The sequence below is a fragment of the Hypomesus nipponensis genome, chromosome 2 (assembly GCF_054491055.1).
Source record: "Hypomesus nipponensis isolate SF chromosome 2, ASM5449105v1, whole genome shotgun sequence".
Taxonomy (NCBI): Eukaryota; Metazoa; Chordata; class Actinopteri; order Osmeriformes; family Osmeridae; genus Hypomesus; species Hypomesus nipponensis.
Window position 1 is genome coordinate 21427972 of NC_140362.1, and position 12493 is coordinate 21440464.

General features: G+C 44.0%; 2 protein-coding genes and 1 long non-coding RNA gene across 5 annotated transcripts; 1 reads left to right on the plus strand and 2 right to left on the minus strand.

Annotated features, from left to right (window-relative positions):
• Window positions 1-298: 298 nt before the first annotated feature.
• LOC146301573 (uncharacterized) lies at window positions 299-3552 on the minus strand. Its single transcript, XR_014725602.1, has 2 exons — window positions 3289-3552; window positions 299-598 (listed from the first exon to the last, which is right to left on the minus strand). It is a non-coding gene; the product is annotated as an uncharacterized LOC146301573 (long non-coding RNA).
• Window positions 3553-5866: 2314 nt separating this feature from the next.
• Window positions 5867-9417, minus strand: ube2s (ubiquitin-conjugating enzyme E2S). Its single transcript, XM_084668865.1, has 4 exons — window positions 9083-9417; window positions 8284-8431; window positions 7972-8162; window positions 5867-7548 (listed from the first exon to the last, which is right to left on the minus strand). Exons 1-4 carry the CDS (start codon window positions 9083-9085, stop codon window positions 7198-7200), a joined length of 693 nt encoding a protein of 230 aa, XP_084524991.1. The 5' UTR covers window positions 9086-9417; the 3' UTR covers window positions 5867-7197.
• Window positions 9418-9561: 144 nt separating this feature from the next.
• josd2 (Josephin domain containing 2) lies at window positions 9562-11877 on the plus strand. Of its 3 annotated transcripts, none has more exons than XM_084668867.1 (5): window positions 9562-9677; window positions 10715-10843; window positions 10935-11060; window positions 11193-11387; window positions 11694-11877. In XM_084668867.1, exons 2-5 carry the CDS (start codon window positions 10722-10724, stop codon window positions 11803-11805), a joined length of 555 nt encoding a protein of 184 aa, XP_084524993.1. In that variant the 5' UTR covers window positions 9562-9677; window positions 10715-10721; the 3' UTR covers window positions 11806-11877. The 3 variants fall into 3 exon arrangements, with proteins under 3 accessions (XP_084524993.1, XP_084524992.1, XP_084524994.1); XM_084668866.1 differs by lacking the exon at window positions 9562-9677 and adding an exon at window positions 9757-10423; XM_084668868.1 differs by lacking the exon at window positions 9562-9677 and adding an exon at window positions 10410-10539 and having other exon boundaries at window positions 10717-10843.
• Window positions 11878-12493: the final 616 nt, after the last annotated feature.

A 12493-nucleotide genomic window follows, 5' to 3' on the forward strand; every position in this document is an offset into this window, starting at 1 on the left:
TATAGATTTCGAATAGATATCGAAAAACTAAGTTATTGTGTCGGCATGGACAGGGTATCATGTGTATTCCGTATCTAAATGTAGAAACAAAAGCCTTTGATAATGATTCAACTATCTGTCATTTCAATAAAAGAGGACTGTGCAGCTCATGGCTGTTCTGAGCCCATCCCTTCAATACGTGAAATTATTCCTGATCTGTTTCCGATGCTGAGAGAAAAGAGCATTTTTCTAGAGAAATATGTAAATGTCTGAAGTTATTGTGTTGGAGGTCATTGGTGATAATAGACAGAGGCAGATCTGTCTCCCACACAAATTATAATTACATACAATTATCAAAAATGTCCCTCTCTGTCGCTGAGCACGTAGGCACGGCCGGGGGGATAGGATGTAGGAAACTGCTGATGGCTCCACTTGTTTCAGTGAAATGTTCCTTTAACCCCTTACAGAAAAGTTCAGTGAAGGAAAACAATGAACCACACAAGACTGCGGCTTTCAGCGGCCCGAGGAGTCTTCAGCAGAATATTGCTGTCCTGGTTTGTGTTTGGATGTGGACAAAGGGGATTCGGGTCTGGAAGGTATTGGCTGCTGTCGGAATCTCCTGGAACACAAAGGAACGACTTCATTAAGGAAGGGGACGTTCACGATCACTCACACCGATAGTAACATTCAAACACCTGCACAATCTAACAACCTAAAGCAATTACTAATCAAGTCTCATGTGCATACTCAAGCACACACACACACATACACACAAAGGCAGTTGAACATAGTTTCAAAATGATGTGGCATAGCGAATATTTTCCAGCCTATAGATTTCTCTTATTCAGTTTAGAACAAACTATCCATAAGGTATTCAGTGTAATCAGAAGTACTGTGAATAAGTGTGCGTGCATGTGTGTTTGTATGCTTATATTTGTGTACTTAATTATGTGATGTGTGCTAATTGTGTGTGCCTGTGCCTTTTGCAGGAACACAAGCTCCTGAAAAGACGAGAGAGAAAGAGAGAGGGACAGAGAGAGAGAGAGACAGACAGACAGACAGAGAGAGAGAGAGAGAGAGAGAGAGAGAGAGAGAGAGAGAGAGAGAGAGAGAGAGAGAAAGAAAGAATGAGAGACAGAGAAAAATTTAGAGAGAGAAGCAGAGAGAGAGACAGAGAGAGAGAGAGAGCAGGGGGATAAATGTAGGGTAGGGATTTAAATGAGAAGAGAGATGGTGGGGAGGGAGAAGAGCCAGAGGTATAGAAACAGAGACGATCATGAGTGGGAGGCCAGTGTGTGGGTGGCACAGAATCAAGTACGTTTCTCCCAGCACTTACCAACCCAACACAACACAGCACAGCACACAAACACTACCACCATACAGACTAACAAATGCACAACCAAGACAATATCACACGAGAAAAACATAACCATCATGAAGTAAGACATTCTAATTTGTATCAGTTGGAGGATATGCACAGCAAACAGTTTCAAAGCAGCTGTGTGAAGCGGCTACTGTAGTGTGTGTGTGTGTGTGTGTGTGTGTGTGTGTGTGTGTGTGTGTGTGTGTGTGCGTGTGTGTGTGTGTATTTGTTTGTGTACATGTGCATTGTGTGTTTGTGTGTGGGCATTTGCATGTGTGTATTTGTGTGTGCTTGTGTGTGTGTGTGTGTGTGTGCGTGCGCGTGCGTGTGACTACAGTACACTCTACAGACTTCCCAAGCCGCTCTGTACTCTGGTTTCCTTCATTCCTTTTATTTCTCCTGTTCTCTCCTCCTCTCTCCCATGTCCCTCATTCTGCCCTTCTCTCTCTTTCTCAGATACCGTGCGTGGGCTGAGGCAGCTAACGCTCTCAGAATAGCACTGCAGCTCTGTCTGTGTGTGAGAGAGGAAGAGAGAGAAAAATGAGGTAGAGTCTAATCTACACCCATTAACCAAAGCACATCTCAAACTTGTCTCCCTCGTCACCCCCCTTTTGACACTGCGATGTCTTCTGTGCAGCCTGCCCGTGTGTCTCATCTCCACTGTGATTCCCCTCATTCACAGACTCAGCTCACCAGCTGGCCAACACCTTGAGTCTACCAGGGCATCTTGAACTGCTTTTAAACGCTACTCATCCAGAAAGCTTTTACCTGTACATGACAGCCTTTTACTCATACCTGTCATGTTAGAAGTAAAAAGGGGGTTTTAAAGGGGTTTTATTCGTGTCATTTTGTCTCGCCCTGCATGGTGAAGCACTGCAGTCGAGGAGAGGGGGCAGAAAGAAGGCCGTCACACATACTGTACAATGTGCTGAACAGACGGAGGGAGAGAGAGATGCAGGGCGAGAGAGAACAGGAACGATAGGTGAAGGGCCAATAACTCAATATTGCACAGACCATCTTGATGCATCCCTGCAGTTGCGAGATGATACGCCGTTTAACTTCCTAGCACACATTCAGAAGACGATCGTTTCATACAATGCACATGCCCACTTATCATTGTCTGCAGCAACAGAAGGAACTGCCTAATAACTTCTGTTTATCAGAGTAATACACTGGCAATCCAATGTTGCGTACATCAAAGCAGAGACCAATACTGACGCCTACCAGTTTGAAAGGATGAGGGTGTGGAGATAAAAAAATACCCCCTGTCTTGCTTTTCCTCCTCTGATCAATAAATTGCATAATGTCAAGAGTCAATCAAATATCAGGTTGAAATATCAGCACTGTGCACAACAGCACCACCAATTAGTGACTGGCAGAGGTGGACCTGTTATATCTTACAGCAGCCTTTATTCTGTTATTCTCATAACTGCGCAATGAAATGTGTATCTTTGACTGAATCTCTGTATCTTCACCACTATTTTGTAGGTTTGTGTATATGTTTGCATTAAAAACTTGTAGGTAATCCGCAGCAAGCACAGAGGCATGTGGGTCTCGGGTATGACTTGCATGTATCACCTACTGCCTGCGTGAGTACCAGAGAGCGTGTGGGTGTATCGGCACCGGAGTGTGTAGTCTTCACTGACTGGCTGCGTCGGGTGTGTTTTTGTCTCCTGCCTAACCTGTAAAAACTGTGTCAATGGACTTTGTCCTGTCTTGCCTTTTCACTAACGGTTATGGCGCAGCCTAAATCAAATTGTGTGTGGATCTATTGCCTCAACAATTAGGCAAATGATCATTATATTGTCTTAACTTTGTAGCAGTACATCGTATAATAGAACTAACTCGTTCACGTGTGTACAAGATTACCAGACACAATATGGAACAATTTGTGCGGATGTTAAACATAATTCGACATAAAAGGTGAATATTGTGTCGTGCCTTACCTGCGTGTTGCTATGGGAGTTGATACTGAAGAACAGTCGAAAAGAGCGTGCGCACTGTAGCCTATCTCTGATTTTCAGATGAAAAAACAGCCCGGTATGTTGTTAGGCTGAATAGTATGATGAATGTAAAAAAATTATACACATCCTGAAATTAGCAAACTTGTGGTTTATAGCCTGAAAGTTCAAGTTGTTTGTTCTCTAACGACGTTCCAGCACCGTCGACAGGCTTGAAGAAATAAAAAATAATGTATTATCCCACTTATTTCTTCTTCAATTAAGCTAAGTGAAAGCAAAACAGCCTTGAAGAGTCGGGTTGACAATGGATTCTGATGCAGCAATATTCTTACTTTTCGAGGTTAAAAATTATGTTCGCAACACATTTTGTGCATAAAATCCATGTGTTGCACAGAGTTATGTAGTTCAATAGGCTACAAGGTATCGCCCACTCACTAGGATAAAATCAATAGGTCCATATAAAAAAGAAACATTTAACGTTTAACTGTTGGGTAATTTAACTTATTGTAAAAATTCAATTATTTCCTTCAGACGTTTTCATTCTTGCGCGGCGCTGAATGTCTTTATTTCAAGCTGGAATATCGGCTACACCGCCTAGATTTGAGCGACTGGTCTCGTCAAGGTCCGCCACGAACGAGTGTGCGTTCATTGGTCAGGTCTCAAACCGATGCTGATGAGAGTTTAATTCCACGCTTTTCGATGCTCGATATCAACTCAATAAATAACGATTATGAAGACGAGCCAAAAAATTCGAGTGGATGCCAACGGTTGGGTACACTGAAACTGCGATATTGCACACAGGTGCTGAAAACAAAGTGTCGCATGGCTGTCAGAGGACTTCATGCAAATGTGATAATCTTCCAGATGACAAGGATGCAAATTGCAAAATCGAGGACCCGTGGTCATGTTCTGTCAGCTCCTTTATTACGTTCTTTCCCCATGTTCTCGTGGATGGAAACTGTATAGCCCAAAGCTGAAAGGAGAGAGAGAGAGGGGAGGGGGGCACCAGTTGCCACAGCAACTGTGTCATTATGTTGGTGACAATTATGAAAGCGATGAAAGCGGGTGGGGGAGTTGGAAGAAGACTCGCGCAATCGTCAGGATCGACACGGAGTGTCAGAAAATCTGTCAATCAACCAACGTGAATAATTCAATGATGCGTTTCAAATGTGATAAGTTTTGTGCAAATGACTACCGATCTGTTTTGTGGATAATTCTCATTAAAAATATATAATTTCACTTGACAAAACATAGGGCTATTGAATTATCAGCGCACATAGACAAGCTGGTATCCTGCTATATGCCTGCTACAGGCTACAAGTTTGGATCAGTGATCTGAATGCACCAAAACGTGTTGCTGCCACCCTGTTGTGCAAAATCTAGAAATAAATGGCTGACCATCAATGCAATTGATTCCAGGTGGAACCTGTGACAGGCAGGATAAAGGGGGACAGGGAGGGGGCATGGCTGAACACAGTTCTAAAAGGGGGTATCATGGAGGTGTCACAGCCAGTCCAGACCCCAGGTGCCTGAGGCCCTTATAATTATGTGCATGGCAACCTTCTATTTCCACACAGGTGAGAAAGGCTGATGCTTATTGCAGCGAGAACTCACTGGAAAGTCCAAGGACATTCTGCCACACATTTCAGTGGACCTGGTGCCGGTTGGTAGACTGCACTAGGGGTAGGGGGGCACGTCTGCCCCTCGAGATGAGCTGTGTCTTCACCATAAGATGACGTATACACACGCTGTGTCTTCACCATAAGATGACGTATACACACGCTGTGTCTTCACCATAAGATGACGTATACACACGCTGTGTCTTCACCATAAGATGACGTATACACACGCTGTGTCTTCACCATAAGATGACGTATACACACGCTGTGTCTTCACCATAAGATGACGTATACACACGCTGTGTCTTCACCATAAGATGACGTATACACACGCTGTGTCTTCACCATAAGATGACGTATACACACGCTGTGTCTTCACCATAAGATGACGTATACACACGCTGTGTCTTCACCATAAGATGACGTATACACACGCTGTGTCTTCACCATAAGATGACGTATACACACGCTGTGTCTTCACCATAAGATGACGTATACACACGCTGTGTCTTCACCATAAGATGACGTATACACACGCTGTGTCTTCACCATAAGATGACGTATACACACGCTGTGTCTTCACCATAAGATGACGTATACACACGCTGTGTCTTCACCATAAGATGACGTATACACACGCTGTGTCTTCACCATAAGATGACGTATACACACGCTGTGTCTTCACCATAAGATGACGTATACACACGCTGTGTCTTCACCATAAGATGACGTATACACACGCTGTGTCTTCACCATAAGATGACGTATACACACGCTGTGTCTTCACCATAAGATGACGTATACACACGCTGTGTCTTCACCATAAGATGACGTATACACATGCGTTACAGCGCCATGTTCCGACTTCCCGGTGGTGACCCCTTCGTGCTCAATTCTAAGTCAAATCTTCACCATACTCAGTAATTCAGAGACCGATAACACAATTCGATATCTCAATTTTTATTAATTTAAATAACTTAAATGGACACAAAAATACCCATCCACACGTCTGAACGATGACTTGGTTTCCCAGGCACCTATTGCTTCAACCTTAGCTGAAGACAGTGCTTGAGAATGTTTCCCTGGGAAATGTAGGCCCCAACATGCATTCAGAGCTGAGGAAGAAAGGCTGTCCAGGAAACCATGCCAAAGCAAAGCACTAGGTGGGGAGGTCAATTCTATCAAATCTGTGGAGTTTTCCCGATGGAGAGATATGCTTCTGTAACCATCTGATGAGGGCAGGGTAGTTGTCTCGAGCCGTAGAACTGAGAGGCTATCGTGATTAAATCACCAAAACTAAATTGCATGGATTGATATAGCTAATCTTCTAGATACTGTATACACAATCCAGCACTGTAGCCTATTCCCCTATAGCAATCCATCTACATTCTCATCCACACACCTAGACAGCTGAATATAAGCATACTCTAAACCACTATTGAAAATACTGGATCAAAAAAGTACAAATATTTGTCAAATAGACAGGGGAGAGAAAATGAGACGGACCACAATTCGATTACTTGAGGTCCCTGTCAAACTCATTAAAGTAACTGAATGGGGTTTCTTTTTCACTTGACCTAAGAACATTTTCACATAAGTCTATAATACAGACCTATACACAAGCCAGCTACATTTCTAAAATGATGAAATAACTGCATTTTTATTCCATGAAGACAGGACATAATGAACAGTAAATTAAGCTTTGCTTTGTTCAAAAAAATTGAATTTTGGCTATGAATCCTGCTTTGGAGAGTCAAATAGACCAAACCAACTGCATAATCTTACACTCACACTTCTAAAACAACATGACTATCTTGTTTTGATTGAGGTATTTGAAATCGGATATAGCAAAACATTATGACCGAGCCCAGGTTCCCAACAGGAGGCTGACTAGACAATACACAGTACTGTCACAGCAAATGGAACCAAATTGAGAAGGAGGGAGAGTTTTTATAATATGCCAGCAAACACTTTGGGCAATAAAAACCCTTTTTACAGCTGGATGCCAGACATTTTCAATAGTGGTGTGTATGTAAAGGCTATGAAAGGTTACAAAATCATGGCAATACGGTTTCATGACCCTCTGACTTCTCCACTAGCATAGGGTCAGAAGGGAACATAGGATATAGAGGAAAAATCAGGTACATAATATGCAATGAGTACAAAACGGACAGTACAATCATGGGATAGAAAGAGTCAGGGAAGTGGAACAAAAAAAAAAACATAATCTGCACACTTCAATATTTATATTTACACACAGAATGCATCTAAATCATTAAAGTCGCCTCAAAGCACGCTTTTTATCCGTTTTCTTTTTGCCCACTACATTACTATTGCTACTGCTGCTTGTGCTGTTTGCGTTGGCTCCGTTACCCAGGGCTGCGGCGGGCACCATCCCTGCTCCCGCTGCCCTCTTCGTGGGGTCGCCTGCATGCTTCTTTGGCTGTGGTCCGTCGGGGGGGTCCTGAGGGGCCCCCGAGGTGCCCCCGGGGCCCCCCATGGCGTGGATCTCCGTGAGCAGGCGAGCACGGGATGCATATTCTGCATAGTCCTCCAGTAGGAGACGCCCAGCCTCCTCATTCAGAGCAGACTCAGGGTTAGGGTGGATCAGGAGGCACTTGATGGTCTGGAAGAGGAGGGGCGGGGAGGAGGAGGGAGGAGGGGAGAAGGAGGATGGGGGGGGGGGGAAAGGAGGATGGGGGGGGGGAGAAGGAGGATGGGGGGGGGAGAAGGAGGATGGGGGGGGAGAAGGAGGATGGGGGGGAGGAGGAGGATGGGGGGGGAGGAGGATGGGGGGGGAGAAGGAGGATGGGGGGGAGAAGGAGGATGGGGGGGGGGAAGGAGGATGGGGGGGGGAGAAGGAGGATGGGGGGGGAGAAGGAGGATGGGGGGGGGAGAAGGAGGAGGAGTAGAATAGAAGAAAAAAGTATTAGCTTTTTCGCAAACAAGTCGTTTAGCAATGACAAATTGTAATTCGTCCAACATATTTGCTGCGTTCATACGACAAACATACAGTAACTTAAAGCAAGCGTGAGAAGGTGTTGCTTACAAGTAATACATGTCTAAGGCCAAGCTCTGCCTTCCAGTCTCTCTTCAGCACGTTGACGCAGATCTCTCCTTTGTGCCCCACATTGGGGTGGAAAATCTTAGTGAGGAAGTAACCTTTAGGTGGTACAGCAGGAAAATCCTTCCCTAAGACAAGGCGCATACGAAAAATACCCCCAGCAAATGGAGTTCCCTCTGGCAAAGACAAAAAAAACATGGAAGAAATGTCATAAATTGAAAGGATTGCATGTTTTATGACTAAAAATTCAAGTGAATCTATGTAAATATTCCTGACTAAATAGCATCGTTTAGTTACCTGGTCCTTCAATGGCTGTGTGCAATTCTGTGATGTCCTCTTCACTGGGGTATATCTTAATACCCTCGGGGGGGTCTGCTGCTAACGCAGAAACCTCTTTATATACCAGACGCAGAACCTGAGGAGGCAAGTTCTCCACATTGGAGTTCTGCAAAGGAAATAAAACGGTTAGCTAGCCTAATAATTGCATTTCTTCCGTTTAACCCACATTCCAAACGCTGGTGTTTGAACCCTTATTTCCACACGTTAACACCAGGGAGCTGTTACTGTCCATTTAGTTATGTAGATAGTTTGATGGCCAAATTAAGTTAGGGGTGCTTGTATATTCACTAGCCTGCGGACCATCTTTATTAGCCCCAACAGTCAGTATTTAATCGAGAATCATAGCTAATTGATATGGCCACATACGCTCGTATGCCGTGGATGTAAAGTTAAACAAGATAAGATAGCGCTATGTAATAGAAGTGTCTAAATATATGGCCGAATATCGCTCTCTTTTTTTTTTTACCAAGATAGGCCTTCTTGTCAATTTATGGTTACAACATCCTAAAAATCTGAAACAGACTAGTTGACTTGGCCGAAGATAAGGCCATAGCTTGCTAGCTAGCGCTAGCTAAATGAGTCTTGGCTAGCTACACGTACGCTAAGACGGCTATGTTTAGCTAGCTAAACCAACGACAGGCTCAATTAGCGGCACTAGCGACGTCGTCTAAAAGCTAGCTACAATCTTTGGATGAGCTAATATTTAACTGGTACATTAAGAACATCTTTATAGCGAGTCAAAATCTCGAACGTTTACCATGTCTTCAAAACGTTTCAGCCAGCTGGACTATTTCGGGTCGGCGATCAAGCTAGCAGGTTAGCTTAGTTAGCTGGTAGAAATGTTCAAAGGCTTCACCGTTAGCAACTTGGCTAACAAACTCAGACAGTCGCAGGAGGCACAAGATGCTAATTTTAAAACAAACTTGGTATTTTGTAAATGAAAATATCAGGTCCGATGTGTGCAGAGCAAACTACGGTAATCGTCCAGTGTCACAGTGACTTTTCGCGTGTTTGCAATGCTAGCTTGCCAGCTTTTCTCTGTTCTCCGTTTTAGCCTTTTCGTTGACACAGGAACAAAAATACGATACTCGAAATACTGCCTCGACCAATCGTGTAAGAGGACCCAACCGACCTGACCAATCACTGCTCTGGAATTCCTATGAATCTCATAGCTGGCAGCCCCACCAGCCATCTAACGTCGACGATGTAGAAAACACTCCAAAACCATAGGTGCGTTTGAATAACGCAGGCCTACCCACCCTGCCCCTTGTGCGTGTGCGTGTGCATGTGTAAGTGTGTAGGAATTATGTGCATCGGTACATTTTAGGGTAGGTCAGGGACAAGTAAACAAGGTAAGGAACTTGGAAATTTAGTAAAATGGGAGAGAGTGAGAGACGCAGGAATAAATACAATCCGCTAAATAGATTAATACTCCAGAAAGTACTGATTCCCCTGTGTGGAAAAACTGTCACACACACACACACACACACAAATAATTTCTCCACTTATTTAGCAATCTGCAGCTAGGTAGAACAACTATAATTTAAACACATTGCATGAAACCTTCAATGTTTTAATGCAGTTTCACAATTGAGTCATAAATATATTGTGTCTTCTTTGTTGTTGCAAAATGTATGGGTGGAAAGTTGATCACATCTCATCCATAATATCAAGACCGCGTTCACTGCAGTATCAAGTTGTCACCACTGGAGTGCGCTTTAACACCGCTGTCTGTCAGTGTTGACTAACTACGTCCACGAAATTATTAGATTTTTTTTTTACACGTGTGCTTTGTTAAAACGCTGTCCGTTTAAATGAATGCTACATTTAAATCTTAGATGTCGACGTAGTAGGTTTATGCAAGGAATTGAAAACAGATTTTGAGATCTCATCACAGTCTGTGTTTATTGGTTGTTTGAGTTTAGCGTGGACAAAAACAACGCAGTAGCGAGCGGGGGCGTGGCTATGTGCATGGCAGCTGCACAACAACAACAGCATTGCTTCCTGTTTCTCGTTTTTACTGAGGAATCGAGCCTATTCTTCACAAGAGTCAAATCGCGTCGTCAGCAAATTCATGCATAGTATATTAATCTGTGGAGTAAGTACATGTTTTAATGTAGTTTGTCGTGGAGTAGAGACAGTGAATATATTACTGACCCACATATACTGTATTATACGGCTATTGTACAGCGTTGAACTTCCATCGGCATCGGGGTAAGCGAATGGTTAGCCTGGCTTTTCAAGCTAAGCAATGATGCAAGTTCAAGTAATCGTTTTAAATAAAGAATTTGACAAATTAGAACATTTTGTACTGTGGTTTAAAGTACAGCTAACGTTAGTTTTCACTGCCTGTGCGTGTGTTTTGTTTGTTTGAATGATTATTCACTAGAGTTATTATGAGCGAAGGAGAAGTATTTCATGAGAAGCAGAAACTGGAGTTGTGCGCTATTCATGCTCTGAACAACGTCCTCCAGGAGCGAGTGTTCACTAAGGAATCAGCCGATGACATCTGCAAGCGGTAAGGCCGCACGTTGAAGCCTACACGGCTGTTCGCACCACAAACACGAGTGGAGTATGTTCTGACAATGTTCCTATCCCCTCTTCTGCAGGTTAGCTCCACAATGTGTTGTGAATCCTCACCGGTCAATGTTAGGAACAGGGAACTATGATGTAAACGTTATAATGGCTGCGTTACAGAGCAGAGATTTGGCTGCGGTGTGGTGGGACAAACGCAGGTAAAAGCAGGACTCTAACCCCACCACCTCAGGTCACATTCACAGATAGCAGCGTCCCCTCTGTAGACCCCATGAAATACCATTATCAGTCAATAATCCTCACCCTGCCTCACTAACTCACTCCTCCTTTAGGGCTGTACAGAACCTCTGTGTTACCAAAGTCCACGGTTTCATCCTGAACGTTCCATCGCGCGTGTCTCTTGGATTAGTGTCTCTGCCTCTTCGGAGGCGACACTGGCTGGCGGTGCGCCAGGTCAACGGACAGTACTACAACCTGGACTCCAAACTGAAGAGTCCTATCTGCATTGGGAATGAGGCAGACCTCTGGTGAGGACAGGCTGGGAACAGATGGGGTTGGAGGGCATTCAGTGATCTCTATCCGTTTTCCGTCTGAACTTGTACGGATGAAATTAATTTCCCAGTATAAACTTAACTGTACTTCAGTAGAGACAGCCATAGTGTTGTTCTTTAGTCCTTACAGAACTCTCGTGTCTCATCGAGTGAGTCATGCCGCGAGACCAGTCACATGAGGCTTACCTCAAAGTCGTTGTTTGCACTTTGCTCCCTTTTAAAGGCGTTCTCAGTCCTCCCTCTCTCTCCTCCTTACTTTCCCACTCTGCATTCTGCTCTCAGGGTGTTTCTCAGCGAACAGCTTTCTCAGGACGTGGGCGAGATGCTACTTGTGGTTCGACGGGAGGTGGAAGAAGATGGAACGTGGCTGAACTCCGAGGAACCAAAGAAGTGAGGCCTTCTGGGCAGGACATTCCTTCATGCAGCATGGACTTACAAAATACAGCATTTTTTTTTTTAAACAAGGGATGCTTCTCAAAAGAATTTTTTTTCAGGGGATGCACTACGAGTTGTTAGGATGTGTGAGTTCAAGATCACACACACAATGACAAACACACACACCACACACACTGTCCCAAACACTAAAATACTTGACTCCCAAAGAGAACGGAAGTGGGAGAAAGCTTTCTACCAAATGAAGCAGTGGAATTATTTGACTGGTTTTGCTGTTCTACTTTTATCTTCAGTGCTGCGGTTTTGTCTTTATCTCCCCTCTCTCTCCCCCCCCCCTCCCCTCTGTCTCTCTTCCTTCCCCTCTCTACATCTTTCTCCCTCTCTCTGAAACTCTCCCATGTTCTAACACATCTATGCACTGTTTTGGTAGACCTTCTAGAACTGTTTTCTTCACCCACGCACAGAGGAGCCTGTGAAAGGTCTAGTATGGTAAATTACTGTAAATGTAATATATTTCACATCCTTGTTCCAAGGTTGTCTCTTCATCATATCTATGCATATCTGAAGTGAATGGGAGCCCTTTTGCTCCATCACAGACTACACAAATGCAAGTATGCATGCCCAGACACACACAAGCAAACTCATCAACTCAGTGGATACAAAAATAATAATAAATTAATGGTATTTAT